The 18716-nt window shown below is 42.5% G+C and overlaps 1 protein-coding gene across 1 annotated transcript in view; it reads left to right on the forward strand.

Moving 5' to 3' along the window:
• The window catches only part of TULP4 (TUB like protein 4), an 865190-nt gene that overhangs the window by 714490 nt on the left and 131984 nt on the right, over positions 1-18716 (forward strand). Inside the window, exons 12-13 of the mRNA XM_078649123.1 lie at positions 11792-11885; positions 15590-15733. Of these exons, the coding sequence (XP_078505249.1) occupies positions 11792-11885; positions 15590-15733 (238 nt within the window). The remainder of the gene's footprint in view (positions 1-11791; positions 11886-15589; positions 15734-18716) is intronic.

Below are 18716 nucleotides of genomic sequence, written 5' to 3' on the forward strand. Positions count from 1 at the left end.
TTAATGATTCGCTAACTCTGGCTAAGAAGGGCTGCAAGCAGTTAGAGCGCGCTTGGCGACGCTCTTATGAGGCGTCTGCTAAGCTGGAATACCGGGCGGCTATTAAGCAGTACCACAAATGCATTCGGAGAGCACGAGCAGAGTTTGTGGCCAATAAAATCTTGGCCAGTTCAAATCCCGTGAAGACCGTCTTCTCCCTGCTCAAAGGTATGAAGAGTGCGGGTGCCACTAGGGACTCTCTCATTGCTTCCGACCATCAGTGTGACGAATTAGCGCAGTATTTTGTGAATAAAGTTGAGCGGATTTATCAGGGTTTACCTATGGCAGCCTCCCTTAGGGAGGGGGCAGTGCCTAGAGGGGGGGTTATCATGGGGGCACCTATTTGTCGTCATTCCCTCCCTTGACACCTGCTGATTGTGTGGCATTATGCCTAAAAATCAAATCAGGCTCCCCGGCTGACCTTGTGTCAACTGCCCACTATCTCCATTTTCACTCTTTGATTTCTCCTGTGAGTTTAGATGTGGCCAATCTGTCTTTGAGGTCAGCATCTGTACCTCGGGCGTGCAAACACGCCAAAGTCACCCCTTTGTTAAAAAAAAGTCCCTGGATCTGGCCGAACCCGGCAACTATCGGCACCTTTCCCAGCTGCCTTTTCTGGCCAAGTTGGTGAAGGCACCTGTGAATTTTACTTTGTCCAAATTTATTGAGCAGAATGCTATTTTTGATCCATCACAACATGGTTTCAGACCCCGGCATAGTACCGAGTCTGCACTACTGGTAGTTTCGGAAGCCATTCAGGGCAGTCTGGACGTAAGGGACTCGGCGGCCTTGGTCCTTTTGGACCTTAGCGCCGCATTCGATACTGTATCCCATGAAATACTTCTTAAATGTCTTCAGGAAGTTGGGATCAGGGATGTGGCCTCGGATTGGATCCGGTCCTTTTTGGAGGAACGGTCCTTCCAGGTCTCCGTACCCCCTTACCACTCCCAGGAATCTGCTCTGCACCAGGGGGTGCCGCTGGGCTCCATCTTAAGCCCACTCTTGTTCAATTTTTATGTCAGACCCCTAGCGGAGGTGGCAAAGGGCAGAGGGCTGTCCTTTGTGTTGTATGCCGACGACACCCAATAGGTAATTGCTTTCTCAAAGAAATGCAATACCGACTTGGGCAAGTTTATGGGGATCTCTTGGCTATCTCCAACTGGATGGCAGCAAACTGTTTACAGTTAAATGCTAATAAGTCGGAGATTCTGTTGTTCGGGAAGGACCGGGAGTTATGGTCTGAGCAGTGCTGGCCAGACTGCCTCAAACCCGCCCTGCTCCCTAAGGAGGAGGTGAAGAACCTGTGTGTGTGGTTCGATAACGGTCTTCCTATTGAGAAACAAACAAAAGCTGTTGCTGGGGTTTGCTTCGGGCTTCTGCAAGGCCTGAATCCTCTGCTTGGGTTCTTTCCTCCCAAGGTGAGCCAAACCATTGTCCAGGCATCTATTTTGTCCAGACTGGACTATGGTAATTCCCTCTATCTGGGCGCTAATAAGGCCAGCATTAAGCGCTTGCAGAGGGTTCAGAACGCGGTGGCACGCCTTTTGGTTGCACTGCCCAGATCTTGTTCGGTGGAGCATGTGCTTCCTAAACTCCATTGGCTGCCTGTCGAAAAGCGTGTTCAGTTTAAGGCGCTATGTATTTCTCACAAGATCTTGACACACCAGGCCCCAATTGGGCTACTCCAGTTGCTGGAACCCTATGTGCCTGGGCGCACACTGAGGTCGGCTGATCAGGCGCTTGTCTCTGGAGAGCGAGGGCTGGGGGACGTTCTTTCCGCTATTTGGTGGCAACATTTTGGAACTCGCTCCCGTTTTCCATCAGAGCCATTCCTAACCATCTGACGTTTCGAAAGGCCTTAAAGACTTGGCTTTTCCCCTCTCCTGCTGTTTAATTCTAGGCTGCACTCTCGGGCCCCTGTCTTTGGTTTCTGGTTGCGCTGGGACGCCTCGTTGCTGAGGCAGCCATGCGCATTACAAATTCGACTTACATTAAATTAATTAAATTAATTTACTGTGGTGTGGTGTTGTCTTGAGCACGTTAAAAAACACAACCAGTCGTTGGAAGTTTTTTTTTTTTTTTGCATCCATCTAGTGCATCATTTAGTGATGCATAATCATTAGATGATGTATGGGCAGCACATTTCATTATGGTAATTTTTAGACAGAAACAATGGAACTTGCAAAAGACCATTTCAAGTCCTCATGCTTTTTTTCGTGCCCCAAAATATTTCTTGTTTACAGTGTAAATTTTAACTTTTTCTTTTTGTAATGCAGCAGGCCTTTGTTAATGCCTGTTATTCCGTTCCCTGAGCACTTATTTTACACTTGTCAAAAACGTTCACTCTCTGTTAGTCTCTATGTGTTGCAAAACAGCATTAGAAAACCTGCAAGGTATCAAAGTGGTCCCACAGGCAGAAACCATCCCTAAATATTAGCATAAAAAATGTGGTATATCCTGCAAATCAGGTTGTACGTCAGCGTGATGTTTGATCATCAGTACACAATATTAATAATGCATCATAATTCAACAATTGATCTTGAAGTGTGGGTAACAGTTTAGCAGGGTTCAACTTGGTACATCTCTTTAGAACAATGAGTGGTACTACCAGGGTTTATTCATATTTTGTCAACCAGGCATTTGTGAGGTGCTGAATCTACACCATACACCATTCTTAACATTATGCCTGCAACATGGGGAGCGTGTGAAATCTATCGGTGTGTTAAGACAATACTCAGTGGGGTTGATGTGGTGCTGGGGCATATGCATGAAATCATTGGAATAATAGGGAGCAGCCACCCAACCTGTGAGAGCTGTGCCCCCTCCTCTGGTAACTTTTTGCAGCATAGGACACGCATTCGCATTACAGGGTATTCCCAAAATGCGACTTCATTATTAAATCATTAAAACTTGTATAGTTTCAAAAAGCATTGCACCACGGTATCCACCATCAGGAAACAAATAACCATAATTTTAACCATTGTATAAACATGACAATGTACATTTGTTTCTGATGGATACTTCTACCTGCAGTTTCCTCATCTGTAGAACAACCCCAGACGTCAGTCTGATCCAGAAACTTCAGCACTTCGAGGTCACCACTAGAGGGCACTGTATTCTGTTGGTGCTGGAAGTAACGTCAGATGACGTCACGATCCCAAATAGCGCCCGCTCTGGCGCACTGATGTCAGTTCTCTTTTATCCATGCCTTCCATGCGGATCCAAAGCTTCTCTTTTGAGGGAAATGTTGCTTTTCATATTCTGTATACGCTGTACCTTCTTTAAAAGAATGTCATCCCCAAACAAGTTAGGGTTTAAGCCTTGCAGGTGCTGGGAAGGACATTTCACCACAGATCCCCATGCCATTTGTCTGGACTCTGACCACAACACTAAGTCATGCTCTTTATTCCTCATATGAATCCTGAGGCCATTAAGGAACGTGAGTCCAAATTGTTTATCGGGTGAGCAAAGATAAATTGACAAATGGAATCCTCAGCACACGTCTGCAAGGTAACAACAATAGTAATGCATAATAGTGTGCACAAATTAGAAACAAAGTGTTTGTAATCCTTTTTTTTTTCTTTATTCTTTTTTTCATTACTTCATAGAATTCTTTGTCAGCCAACACTTGCTTCGTTGTCACATGCCACTTTTTCAAGGCTCAAGTCCCTCCGGTAAAAATTTCTCACGTTGTGATAATTCCATCCCACAGAACAACATTGGATGATATCCGCTGTTAGTGTCAAGTATTCCAGGTCCAAATTTGTATGGGATCTTAATTTGATCCAAATTAAGCAAACTCGCTTAACATAGTAATCCGTCTGTAAAGCAACCAGCCGTGACCTTGAGTACTGTTTCTAATTTGTGCACACTATTATGCATTACTATTGTTGTTACCTTTCAGACGTGTGCCGAGGATTGCATTTATCTGTTGTGTTGTCCTTGGCCACAGGTTTGGGGAGGTTGGTGGTTCTCCTCACCTTACAGCACCGTCCTCCGATACGGTCTATGACTGATATATGTGTTACTTCTCCTGAGTGGTGCCATTATACCTAATATTAATACCACTGATCATTGGAGTCTAAAGTACAATTGACGTCAGGGAAAAAAGGCACTGCTAACATAAGAAAAAGGAAAAGAAGCAGTCTAGAGGTAGGTCACCTTGACTCTCTCCCACTCCAACAGGACCCTCGTCCTTGGAGCTGGAGCTCATTCTTATCCCCACAGAAGGCTTCTGTGCAGCCCTTCTGCCCCTGAGTAACCGGCTCTGAACTGACCTCCAGCCCCAATGACACAAATTCCTTCGGCCCAACCCATTTTCGCAAAGGCGTTGATGCTATCCAGCACCCTTCAGACCCTACAGGGTTTACTACTGTTCCTGCCCTTAGGGGGAGTTCATGCGGAGCAGATGCCATACTGCTTCGATCCAGCACTTCCCTTCATGCCGCCCCAACCGGTGACGTGGATGGCGCTGATACCACTTCCATCACCACCACCTCCTCCGGTTCCAGATACAGAGCCACTGGTGTCGCAGCCTAATGTCGAGGCACGAACTGATTCCACCCCACTAGAGCACCTTTCTGGCAACAATCCCATGCTTGAACTGTCAAGGACTGCCTTCTGCAAGTGGACTGGACACCTCACCAGAACTTGCTGTAGGTTGTCCCATTGGGCCACCTACTCCAGAGGCTGTCTCACTCCATAACATGAAGAGCAAGGCTGCTGAGGTGCAGGAAGTGGCATTACTCACAACAGAGACTAAACCTAATGTCCTCATTACTGTCCTGCTTCATTTTGTGGCTTCAGTTGAACTGCTTCTCCCACTCAACAATGCTCTGTTAGAGCCAGTACTAGCAGCATGGGATAAACCCTTTCATTGCCAGCAGTGAATCGCTGTGTGGCCTTAACTGTATCTTTCTGCTCCACTCGAACAATTCTTTTTAACTTCTCATCCACCCCTGGAAAGCTTAGTTATACAAGCCTCTTGTTTAGGGACACAATCTAGTTGCCCCTTTCCGACGGTCTCTTCTGACATGGAGTCTAAACTGATAGAAGCTGTAGGAAGAAAATCTTTTCGGCAGGGAGCATGTCCGTCAAATCCTTTAATGCTAACTGCTTGCTTGCTAGATACAACCCTGCTTTGTGGAACATGGCGCTGATGATACTACCTCATATATCGCCTGACATGAAAGAATGTTTCCAAGAAGTCAGGACGGATGGCCAGACTGCTTTGCGACATATGGTCGCCAGATCAATTGGCACCTCCATTTCAGTAAAATGGCATGCTTGGCTTCAGACGTCAAATGTTTCCTCGAATGTCCTAGCCAATCTCCTGAATCTTACTTTCAACTACGTTCAACACTGCAGGGATAAGACAGACTCGGCACTGAGAGGTTTAAGACCTGCTAAGCTTCTGCGAGATCCTTAGTCTTGCAGCCTCTGCCTGTTGGGGACTATAGAAGCTTCAGTCTCTTTTGAGGCTTCAGAAGAGCATTCTCCTTTCATCCCCTCCTGCACCAACAACAGCCGAGCCCACTTGTTGGACATTTCAAGGGCCAGGTAAGGTAAGAGGTCAGTTATCTACTATGCAACCCTCATCCTCTTCCCCAGCACCTCAAGGAAAGCAGACCTAGTTATTTTCTTTAACCCTACGCAAGGCCTGTCGGAAGAAGGTTGTCACATTTTCTACAGGTCCGGAGTCACTTCGGACAATGGGTCCCTACAAATTGTAGCAAAGGGATACTCCCTCCCCTTCCTACAGGTTCCATCTACCATCTCCCCCCTCATATCACTCCCATAACAATCTTACCATCCTGCAACAGGAGGTGGCAGCTCTCCTTTTCAAAAGAAGCTAGTGCTCAAGAAGGAAATGGGCCCAGGTTGTTATGCACGTTACTAACTGGTGCCCAAGAAGGATGGCGGTCTCAGCCCTATCCTAGATCTCAAGATCCTGAACTTCTTCATTAAAAAGGAAAAGTTCAAGATGCTGAACCTAGCTCAAGTTCTACTGGCGCTGGATCTTGGGGACTGTGGAGGGCTCTGTTCACTACTAGTTTGCGTTACTATCCTTTGGACTGATACTCGGGACCTTGAGTCTTTAGGAAGGTGATGGCAGTGGCCCATCTCAGACACTTGGGCATCCCCATCTTTCCGTACCTAGATGACTGGCTTCTCAAAGCCAGTTTGCCAAAGTTGGGGTTGAGCCATCTGCAGTTGATGGCACCTTTGCTGTTTGACCTGGGCTTTTTGATCCACAAGCCCAAATCTCACCTGTGTCCCTCCCAACGAATCCAGTTTATTGGGTCATCGCTGGACCCTAAGCTTCTGCACACCTTTCCACCTTCAAAGAGAGTCCAAGACATCCTCGAAATGACTCCATTCTTCTAACCATCTGCGACAATTACAGTTGTGAGGTTTATAAGTCTGCTGGCTTCCAGCATTGTCCTAGTCACACATGTACGTTGGCACATGAGGACCCTGCTGTGGTGCCTCCGCAGGCAATGGCTACAGTATGGGAGAGATCTAGGCGACTCCATCGTGATCTCCCCCAGTGCTGTTTCCGAAGTGCCTTGGTGGGGAAACAAGGCGAACCTGACTTACGGGATGGCCTTCTCTCCTACGCCAGCTTTGGCTATGGTAGTGGTGGATGCCACCACCCTGGAGTGGGGTGCTCATCTGAGATCAGGGGCCTCTGGTCTTCAGAAGAGCCGGTGCTACACACCAACCCTGCTGGAATTACGGGCAATTTGACTGGCGCTCAAGGCCTTCCTCCCCTCCATTGTCAGTCAATCCCTCCAGATGTTGACATACAACACAAATGCGATGTGGTATGTCAACAAGCAGGGGGTGCTAGGATCCCACCTCCTTTGATAGGAAGCATTGAGACAGTGGTCTTGGGCACACCACCATGGGATCTGGCTCACTTCCAATCACCTGCAGGCCTCTGAATGTCAGAGCTGACAATCTGAGCCGGATTCATCTTGCCAATCACGAGTGGCGTCGGAGGTCATCTAGATCATGTTTGCCAGATGGGGCACTCCTCGGGTGGACTTGTTCTCTTCCTCGGAAAATACTCAATGCCTGCCATTTTGCGCCCTCCAGTATCCATGGAGCGGAGCCTTGGGGGATGCCTTTCAGTTGAAGTAGAACTTTTATCTGCACTAGTCGTTTCCCACACACCCTTGATATCTCGGGTTCTGAGGGAGATTCGCAAAGACTGGGCCCAAGTTATTCTCATTGCCCCAGATCAATGAGAAGGGTGTAGTCTGCTGACCTCCTGCGCTGCTTCATGTGTCCTCCGCTCCGTCTGCCATTCAGGCCGGATCTTCTCTCCTAGTCAGCACCAAATCTCCATGATCTCTACCTACATGCTTGGCGATTGAGCAGGGACAACTGGGCTCCTTTGAGCTGCCACCGAAGGTGGTAGATATCATCTTATTTGTGCATTGCCCCTCCACTAAGATGGTCTATTGGGGCAGATGGTACACTCACTGATTTAGCAAAACACACAATGAACGGAATGTTGCACAATGGCAGAACATTCGCCCCCAGTCACAGATCTGGGTTTAATCCATCGTTATTTTTCTCACCAAGCTACTCCAGTTCAGACATGGCCATATGAAAATCAGTCTTGACCCTGTTCCTCATGGGAACAGTCCTGCCCAAACTGCCAAGCCATGTCTTCCCTGGACCGAAATCAAGCATCCTAGGACCGGTTTCTGGCTATCAGCCGTCTTCAGCCAGGATAGTTTGACTCCAGTGGCTTAGTGAGCACGGGACCCACGTCTGGGCATACCCTTCCCACATAGGGTGAACAGCAAAACACACAAGATGATGGACGGAATGTTGCACAATGGCAGAACACTCACTGATTTACCCATATTTACTGTCAATTAGTCAAACTCATACTTCACTCAGTAAGTGTCACTCAATTTTTCATGTTCACTCAAACACAGTTGCTCACACATACACATGCTCTCACGTACACACATTCTTTCTTATGGAAACATACTCTCTCCTGCAAGATTACCCACAATATACAAGTGAAAGAATTTATTTCTTACCTCAGTTGGCAGTTAAAGATGCATTCTAGCTCCTGGTGCTCTATTTATTAATACACTAATAGCAAATAATATTATGTCATTAACTAACAGTGTAATAAGAAATAGCATAAAAACAAGGAAGTTGGAGGCCTTAGACCCTGTGGTGTTGGTACTGAGTTGGAGTTGGCGACCTCTGACACCAGGGGTCGCAAAGACCGTACTAGGGATTGCAAGGGGCAAACCAGGGGTTGCAGCTGCTACCCTTAAATAACATCTATACTACTCTACCCACTTTTTGTTTCCATGCCAGCTTATGTGAAATAACCTTTGTAAGCCCAGTTACACTAAGACAGAAACAATTTCAAAGACCCACCTGTAACCTGTGTAAATCATAGTTACTTCTTCTGTATCCAAGCACATAATATTATTAAGGCATTCAATTCATCAACTTGTGCATAGTAAATTATTTTCAAAACATCCACAAAGAACATACAGTGTAAGCAACATGAAGTGCAATCAGATAACCTTGCTCGTGTCTCATTGAAGCTTAATGAGGTAAGAAAAGTTAGAGACAAAAATACTTTGAATTAGGAAACATAATCTAGTCACTCACACACAGTAACATCTATAAATATTTGCGTCACCATCAACTAACTGCTAGAGCATCCGACTTTGAAGCTGTGGAACCAGGTTCGAGCCTGGTGAGAGGCTCAAATGGCCTGTGATTTTGGGCAAGTCACTTAGAGCCTAATTAACAGTTTGGCGGTCCATAGGACCAACAAACACGCGGTGGAGGTGCTGTGGTGGTTGGAGACCACCGCACTGGCAGTCTGACCTCCAGGGGACCGTCGCAACCGCGATCCCTGGTGGTCTTGCAGTGGTCTGGGGAAGCAATATGCTTGGCGGTGCCGCTGCGGCATATTACGAGTTTCCCCACCCCCAGCCCTTTTCTTGGTGGTGAAGACACCATGATGAGGCGGACAGTGGGGAAACAATGGGGAGACCTACAAGGTCCTCGTTGCCCCTGTGCACGGGGATGCATGCTGGGGGGCACATGTTATGCCCCCCTGTATGCATGCAATCCCTTTCCTGCATGTGCACAGCATGGACTGCACCATGCAGGAACCGCCATAGGCGCTCCCATTACACTGCCTGTTCAATAGATCCCGCAATGAGACCACCGCTCTTCCACCAGACAACGAGGAAACTTGTAATTTGGCAGGTGGTGATCGAATTTGGGGGTCTGGGAGCAGGGTGCTGGAGTGGTGGCCCGCTCCCAGACCTCCTAAGTCGTAATCAGGCCCAATGCATAGGAATCATTTGTGTTTAATATATCACTAGTGAACTTTTAGTATTCAGTGCAAGACACCAAGAACATCCTATGCCTTTAAACTGCGAATGTCGCTTAGAAATACCCCTCCATTGAAAAGGAAAGAAACCACAACAACAAATACAGACACATATGTAAAACATATGTAAACATTTATAGCCAAACTTGCATACACATCTATACATATACCAACAATTATCCACACAAGTTCATCTTTAAATGTCAAAAGCAGTAGATACATTATTTTAGTACAGTATGTGTTGCCACACACTAACTTCCGTCTGTATTCATTTGCAAGTGGTATCACCTCGCTCCCCCATCACCCCCTAATTTTTTTCAACGTTTCCGCTTTTTGCTTGGTCACTTTCTGCTGCCTACCACACCCAAGAACTTCAAATAAATTAGAAGCAAGCAAATTAGAGTAACAATACAGCCAGGTGACGGTAAGCAATGGGCGTGTAAGTTTTTAGTAAGCTTGCGAAGAGTTTTGTTGGAGCAGCCTCGTGATCAGATTGTGTTGAGTCAAATGCAAAAACAATGAATCAATATATTTTCGCCCTGCCTAGGCAACCGCTGCCTCTATTGTAGCTTTACAATCTACAGTGTAAAGGAAGAAAAAGGCAGAGGAAATTGCTGTTTCCCATTGTATTAGCACCATAGTTGCCCCTGAAAAAAGATTCCAGTGCACACAAAGCATTACTACACGTATTCAAGCTCTCTTGACATTGTCAGCATTGCAGTCCACTCAGTTACTGAATAAGAAAAGTTTAATACCCTAAACCTATTGTGAAATTCAGTCTTTGTAGTGGCAATGGCTGTCTCAAATGAACCTGATAAATCAGGTGTTTTGGCATAGAGCTTTGTTTAGCCTCTTTCCTAGACTGCTGTTAAAAAACAATAGCTAAAAGTTAACAATGGACGTCTAGGTCGAGAGATTGTGGTACAGGTCCACTTGGAATTGTGTCTGTCATTGTATGAGTGGTAAAAGTGTTCTCTATTCTGAATACAATGTATCCACATAGAGTGAGGGTAAATATTTGACACTCTTATGAAATTAATATGTCTAAAATTTAAAACAAATGTATAGGTTTTTGTAGATTCTAAGAATTTGGATTATATTTGATGTTACAGATAATTGATCATCAATTAGCAGGTTTAAAAGTACAGGCTCGGTTTAGTGAAAATGTAAACTCAGTAAAATTGTGTCCCCCAAGTTATGTAAGATTTGTGGGTACTTGATTGCCACTTTGGTTTCAGATTAACTTGGCATGCAGACAGAGGTTATCCAAGATCCGGAAATGATTTCCCTGTGAAGTGTTTATATGGCCATTCAGTTTTCCTCACCCCCATTTCATCCAACTTTCTCATTTCAAAAAGTTGCCTCGTCAGTATTGAAACCTATTTGGATGTGTACATGGAGGTGTGCTCTACATACATACTGTGTCTTTATTTGGTTCAATGTGTATAGTTTACTGCAGAGGAGTAGCCAGAAAATTACAATAGTCCTCACTTTGATCCATACCTCGAATGTCATCGGGTGAACGTAGCGTGAAAGCCCTGCCCACCCTAGAAGAGGTCCCTTCATTCTTCCTTCCACCCAATTATGCATTGTTTAAGCCTTTCACCCATCTATTCCATTTTTCACCATTTCATCCTTCCTTTACAATTCTATCAATCTATATTTTATCATTACAATCTACCATCCACCTTTTCAATCACACTTCTAATCATTCATACATCCTTTTATCCATCCATCGTTTCTTTTTTATTCATCCATCATTTCATCCTCTTTTATCAATCCACTCATCCATCCTTTCACCCAGTTTTCCATCCATCCTGTCTTTCATCCAGCCTTTCATCATTGCGGTCATTCTTTCTTACACCCTCCCATGCAAATGTTCTTTAACACTTTCATCCATCAATACTTTAACCCTTGCACTTATACTTTTGACTGTTTCTTCTTCTCTGTGTCTTCCTTCTTTTCATATATCCTTCCCTTCACTATTTCTTCATGATGTCTGTCTTTTTCTCTTTATTTCTCCTCCGGGCCTCTTTCACTGTAATTGACTTTGCTTCTCACGTTTCCCTATTTTTTTTTTTAAAGATTTTTTATCTGCATAGCAACAAGATAGAACAGGCTCATAAATATCTAATTAGTATTTATATGGTCAACACCACCCCCGCTTAAGCCGCTAAAGAGAGGGGTTCACAGCATCGCTAGTTTACTGTGGACTTTCACGTACCACTTTATTACGCAGTCTGTAATGTTAATAGGCATTGGAGTTTTCCATGTTTAATGCCTTTTAAATGGAGAGAAAATGTTATTAAAAAAATGAGCTTCAATAGAAAAATGCCTAAATCTTATGTATTTTTGTTGCAGCACAACTATCTTGCTCAGGTCACGTCTAATATCTGGGGGACGAAGTTTAAGATTGTTGGATTGGCTGCTTTCCTACCAGCGAACCTTGGTGCAGGTAAAATGTCTTGCTTAATTTGCTTCAGAGTGTAGCTACATTAGGATGGTATTGTTAAAGCCTATGTGTATTCTTTTGTTTAGTTCTCTTCATCTTCCTCAGGTGACGCTCTCTCAAATACAAGCAACCCTATAAATTTGTCCGAGTTACCCCATAGCAGTCTGAAGGATGAATACATTTAAAAGGCTTTCACTTATTCTTCAGTCCATGTTCACACTCCTCAGCTGAAAATACACATGTGGTACTTTTAAGGTGTACGCACCATCTTGGCACATAGTTATCAGTTATTCGATACAGGTAGCAACAACTGGAATAGTAGGTTTGATGGAGATAACATGGCCACATGCACATGCACCTGCATCTCATTGGCATTTACCAGTAATAGTGTAATCACCAAATTATGATTTAACCGCTTCGGTGCGGCAGAAATTCCAGCCCTGTGCTGAACATTCCAATCGCGTGCGTGGTCGTGACGGAACCATTCCGTCATCAGCACAGCCCAACCGTGACTCATGACGGAATGGTTCCGTCACGAGCATGGAAGGGGTTAAAACAATATCGTTTCACATCAAAAGAGCTAATTGCAAAAACTTTTTTAATAAATCTCACAGTAAGATTTAGTGCATTCCTCCAAATTTTCTGAAACTGGGGATTAAAATAGAAAATTAGACATTTCTAGAATATCTGTTTGGTAGTTGTGGCCTTTAGCATACGTCTCAAAAGGTAGAGGGAAAAGTCAGGAATTTTGTCACATGAGATTGCCCCTATATTTATTATAAATCTATGACTTTTCATGTGATCTTAAAGAATCCAAGCAGTACTCACTTAAAGCTATAACAGTCGTATTTTTCCAGGAGTACCCACCTGAGTGAATTTCAGCTTAATGAAAACTGATGCAAAGATGCATTTGCACCTTTAACTTTCTTTTTACTTTTACTCCAATGAAAAACTATATATTTGTCCACTATATTCATGTGTTCCCTCTTTTTTCACACCCTTCGAGTTAATTAATCTTTCCCTTAATAGGATTACATTTGCAAGCATTTCCAGGTTTGGAACTACGATTAAGGGTATATGAAAATATCCACAAGTGATTTTGTGGGTCGACACTTACTTCGGAAGGTAGGAGGTCAATTAAAAGTCTGCAAAACCCGCCCCAACCCTTAATTTACAAATGTGGCCATTCTAATATACTGGCAGAAGATACTATTTCCAAAAATACATTTATGAGGGTAAAATTAAACCTATATGGATTCTTCCTTAACATTTGGGAATTTGTCATTAAAAAGAAATTATATGCATTGGACATTGAATTTGAAATCTTTAGTGCAAACAGCTTTGACTCTGGCTCTGTATGTGTAAAATAGGTGTTGTGCACTTTGTCTTAATAAGTGTTTTTTAAATATGCAATATGGGTGGGAAACTCTTTGACATTTGCTATGACTACATAGGTTATTTATTGTAAAATATAATATTATTGTAAATCCACCCACATTCCCATTTATCTTGTCTATTTCTGCTTTTCTCACTGTTGCTATACACTCTTCTCACCAAAACACCAAACTTATAGTTACAGTATAAAGATGAAGGAAAGAGGCTTTTTACTGTTCTTTATAATGTTTTAATATATTTCTATAGTAGAATTCGTAATGCTCATTTTTCTGTAAATAACTACATTGCATTTTATATTATAACATTCAATAAAAATATTACTTATAGATTGCTGGCCTTTCTGACGGCAACCAATAGACTTGCTATGTGACACAAAGGTGGCTTTGCTGCATGTCCCTATTAAAAATTCCTCTTCCATACATAAGTCAGTCGTAAAAATCATGGAAAAAAGTGGTGAATTCCCATCCACAATTAGATCAATGCTGCATTTTGTCTTAGGGACATATTGGTAATTAATGTGGAGTTCTGCCCAACAATATGAATATATTTTGCACTTTTGATTATTAGTGAGTGATGTGAGCAGATTGTTAGCTTAGTGGTCTACGTAAATTATATTTCCATGCTCAAAGTGAAAACACTGTGAATTTTCACAAACCTCTGTAATGCCTTTCCCCATGCTTATATGCACTTATTAATCATTTGTTTGTCGTCCTGGTGTATGTGGTGCAAACCGTTGGAAAGTGCAAATAAAGCCCATATTTTCACAAGTGATGACATCTTTACTTGGGAAGCCATGTGTGACTCATGTAAATATTAGTCAATTTATGTAAGGAATACTCTCCCCACCCCTCCCCACAAGAGGAAATGAGTTTCTGAAAATCACCTATTCCTGACATTCATGTTCTACGATAACATGCATTCTGGGAGCTGTAATCCTGGCTCAATTTAACGTAACCAACCGGTCGAACACAACTAAAATCAGTTATTTGTAAAATAGTCTCCGGCAATCAGATCGGTCATCTATGTTAGTCTGTGTGCTAGAGTTTGAAATGCAAATTATGCTAGGTTTGCATATAATTCTAAGTCAAATGCCTAGTGTTAGCACATAGAATATTTGATGAGACACACAATTGGATTCCAGCATTTTCAAATTAGTATAATAATCCCTGTTCATAAAGCATACCTTGTGTCCGTGTGCTTGGATATTAGTTTTTATCACCTTAATCAGTGGTCCTCGTTTTAGTGAGTTTGGAAGAAGGATACATTGTGTTGCCTAGCCTGGATTTAAATCTGGAACTTGGACTTGTTCTGACCAACTGAGATGTCTTAGTGATGAAGGTGTTCTCATGCCATAGTGGAAGGACTAACATTTACTCCCAATTCTTCCTATACACAAGAAGTATGCATCTGTACAGAAAATCTACTCGATCACATCCCACTAGGGATGAATAGTGATCATGGGAGTCAAGTTTATAACTCGAAAGGGTCCCAACAGCTATTAATAAATCACAGAGCTCCAGTATTCTAGCTAACTCTTTAGTAATTATTGATCCCAGCAAGGCATTGAGAGAAGCCTAGGGATTAAATGAGAAAAGCATTTATGAGTATGGGAAGTAGTATTCAAAAAGTACTTTTTTTCATGCTCCAAAATGCCTTTTTAAGTATGCACTTTTGAGTAAGCGCCTATTATAGTTCACAGAAATGATGCACACCAGTGAATCATAACATTTTGAAAGGCTTGTGGTGATAATTAGATCAAGATGTGTTTGTGCTAGGTTGTATCTACAGCAGCAAACATATTGGCAAACATAGCTTCATTGATGTTCCACTGGAACCAGAGGCTTACCCGCAAGAAAATATTAAACATTAAGTAATCCTTAAGACAGTCAAAGACTGAATTGGTGTTTCGCAAAAACTTAAAAACCTAGTTGTTCCGATAGGCTGTTCTTTTACTACTTTGAGCTACATAATGCTTTTACTTCACTAGAGCTTGACCTCAGCGTCGGGACACTTCAGTTGAAATAGCTGTGCACTATATATAAAAAAAATATTATTTTTACAACACAGGAGCAGTCAGTTTAATATGCAGTGCTGACATGAGAAAAGGTATTCTTTGTGGTTGTTCAAACTCATAGTCCGAATGATTTTTGCTTTTAGAAATGTTCCTTCTACCTACGTTCTCAAGTAAAAACGTGTTGTAGTCTTTATTTGTAGCTGACTTTATAAACGTCATAAAAACAGTTACGTAGTTTTCTGACAAGTTGTACTCTTTTCATCCTCCCTGTTTTCAACAATTTTCTTCTGACTTCTAGTTATCTACAAGACAAGCTTGCTGCATCTCCAGCCACGTCAGATGACCATTTACCTCCCAGAAGTGCGAAAGATTTCCATGGACTACATCAATTTGCCTGTGTTTAACCCCAATGTTTTCAGCGAAGATGAAGATGATTTACCTGGTAAGATGACTTATGTACAGGACATTGTATTTGGCCAGATCATTTCTGATAATGTGTGTAACGCAAAAAAAGGTGCACCCAACCACTCACTTTGAACGGGAAAATCAGAGGACAATATTTCTTCAGTTGTTATTTTGATGGTGATGTGTTAAATAGGGAATCCAACATTTCTTCTCTCTTTGACAATTTGAAGTGGTGCAAACCCTTACAACTAAACTTCAAGTTGTCGGTGCTGTATACTAAGCAGGTCACTGATGCAGTCAGATCAGGGTCAGTTATCTGCATTGCCAATAGCAATTCATGTTGGCTGCTCAGTGTTTTTTTATGGCATTGCACGAAAATAGATTGAATATTGCTTTCTCCGAGGGAGACAAATAATCATGAGGAAATATCTCGCAGGATGTTGACTTCTCTAAGATCACCAGAGAGGATCAATAATGCTAGCTGTAAACCAATAAAAGTAATACAGGCAACCCAACACATGCCATCCCACCAATGGGATCACTCCTTAAATTCTAGCATACTCATCTAGCTATTTCATGTGCCATTCTGCCAATCCTACATTGTTGAAATTAAACCATAGAGAGATAAAATACCTTGATTGAAAGATCTTAAATCCTGATTACTGCGCAGCTTGTTAACATCGTACCCCACATTGGGCATGATGCTCCTTACAAAATAAAAAGGTTGCTTTCAGCTTAGAGTTGAAGCTGTGTCAAATTGACATTAGATTTGCCCCTTTGGCTATATAAAATTGTAGGTAACTCAAATACAAAATATATCATGTATACTTAACTTAAAATTATAGTTTGACATATAGGTGATATATGCATTAGTCCCACAGTCATGCATTGTTAAAACAAGTATTCAGCTTTAGTTAACTCCTTCGACGCTTATGACGAGCTCAGCTCGTCATGGAGTTGCCATTCACTTCAATGGAAATTACATTGAAGTGCAAAGAGGTGCCTTAGCATCCAAGTCCATATGCACAGTAACAAGCCATGCTGACCACTCATCCAAATGGATTGCTCTTATCACTATTACAACCAACTTCCTGGGTAATTTACCCTGGCCAACTGCTATATTTAACTTGAGCAAACTTATAGTGGCCCCATATACCTTATCCTTAAGCCTGATGGTGCAAGGAAAAAGATTATAACAGCCAAACATACAACACACGACCCAGTTACTCACACAACCATTTACCTACGCTTGGGTCGGGGTGGAGCACACCTACCATAAACCTTCCCTCCATACATAGTGTGCAGAGAGCATTATAAAAATAACCTATTTAAAGAATAATAACCCTTCTCTGTTATTTCTGTGGAGGACCCACTACTTGAAGCTTGCCCTGTGCTGACAGTTGGGTCATTGTTTCAGGGGCAATAGGGGCGATAATTTTCCAGCATTTCATAATCAAGCAATTTCACATCTGGCTTAATTAAATGCTCACCCACTCCAGCTCCATTTGAGGTTGTGCCTTGCAGTGAATAAAGCACAGTTCAGTAGTACTTGAAATGCATCAGCATTAGTTACTGTATCATCAATCCTTTCCTATAACTGTAATGTAGGACAGAGCGAAAATATGTTGGCTACGTCGACAAAATCCTACTGCCATTATTTAATTGATACTTATTTCCACATTTTTTATTACTTGGAAAATAAAACAATTCATTTTTCTTGTGCCAATAGCACGTTTATAATACTTTTTTACGCTTTGGTGCCTGTTGGCAGAGCCCGTAGACTCTGGAAATCTATTTGAATGATAGAGGATGGCAATGAAGTGACAAGCCTATTTACTATGACAACATGGGGAAAGATTCTTAAGTGCCCATTGCCCAAAATTCTTAAAATAGTCTCAGCCCTCTGTTTCACACTGGGTGGCACAACTTACACTTCAGGAAAGTCTAGAAAACAGAACTTTCTCTTGGTATTCAATAAGAAACATGTCTCCCAAGGAACTGACGGAAGAATGTCAGATTTAAGACTTTCCTTTTCATCCAGCTGATTGTATCCCTAATAAAACAATAATTTTTTTCAAGATCACCTTTCATCAAGCTGCAAAACACAGGACAACATTATTAAAAATATCGCTCTTCTTCGCCATTGTTCCACCTGCAAAATAGTTCTATTATTACAATGCTGAGGATGCGTGATTGGAATAGTGGTGCTTTTAGAAAGGTATCATTAGTACTTATTTGCTATTCTGCAGGTTGTCCAGGAGGCATCACATGATCTTGCTCTGCAGATATAGTGCTCCTCCAAACACCTTTTCAGTGCTCCAAATGAGAGCACAAGGCAAAGGAGCAAATACTCACCGACCGCTAAGCTACAACTCCCCATTCCCAGAACATTTCCGTTCAGCACCATGGGAAGTGGATTGGGTTATCTGGCACTCCTTCTGTCTCTTTCCATCCTCAGCTCTCTATATGTTTATCTCCAGCCCTGTGTCAGGACATCGGCAGACTGTATCTTTGAAAGGAGTTTCCCAGGTAGCCACAATATCTTTAGGTACTAGAGCTTGTAGGGAGAGGCTCTGCTGTAATAGGGAAACTAATGGTTTAGTGAAATGTGTATTGGAACTTGTCTATAAAGGATTAGAGTGTGTGAATTTTAGGTTTATGTAGAACCCAGATCTATAAAACCAGGAAACAATTATGGAAATTCATGAGGATTCTCTGAGGGGAAAGGTGATAGCTGAGCTCTTTATGTTACCTGATAGTGCCACTAGACAATATTACAAAATGTTGTAAGTCATCAGTAGAGCATTGCCATGGTTTGCAGAGTGCCTAAAAACCCAAAATAAAAGGCATTTCTGGAGTTGCGAGAAGTAGTAACTTGAACCTTGAGAGACAAGTTGAATAAGAAAGACCTGTGCTATTCTAGTTGTGAAGAGTATCAAGAGCCCACGTTTGCAGAGCTGCCAGTGTCAGATAACAGTTCTTGAGTCCGGAAAGGCAGAAGTGATTTCATTGGATATTAA

Source organism: Lissotriton helveticus, chromosome 6 (genome assembly GCF_964261635.1).
Source record: "Lissotriton helveticus chromosome 6, aLisHel1.1, whole genome shotgun sequence".
In the NCBI taxonomy this organism is placed as follows: Eukaryota; Metazoa; Chordata; class Amphibia; order Caudata; family Salamandridae; genus Lissotriton; species Lissotriton helveticus.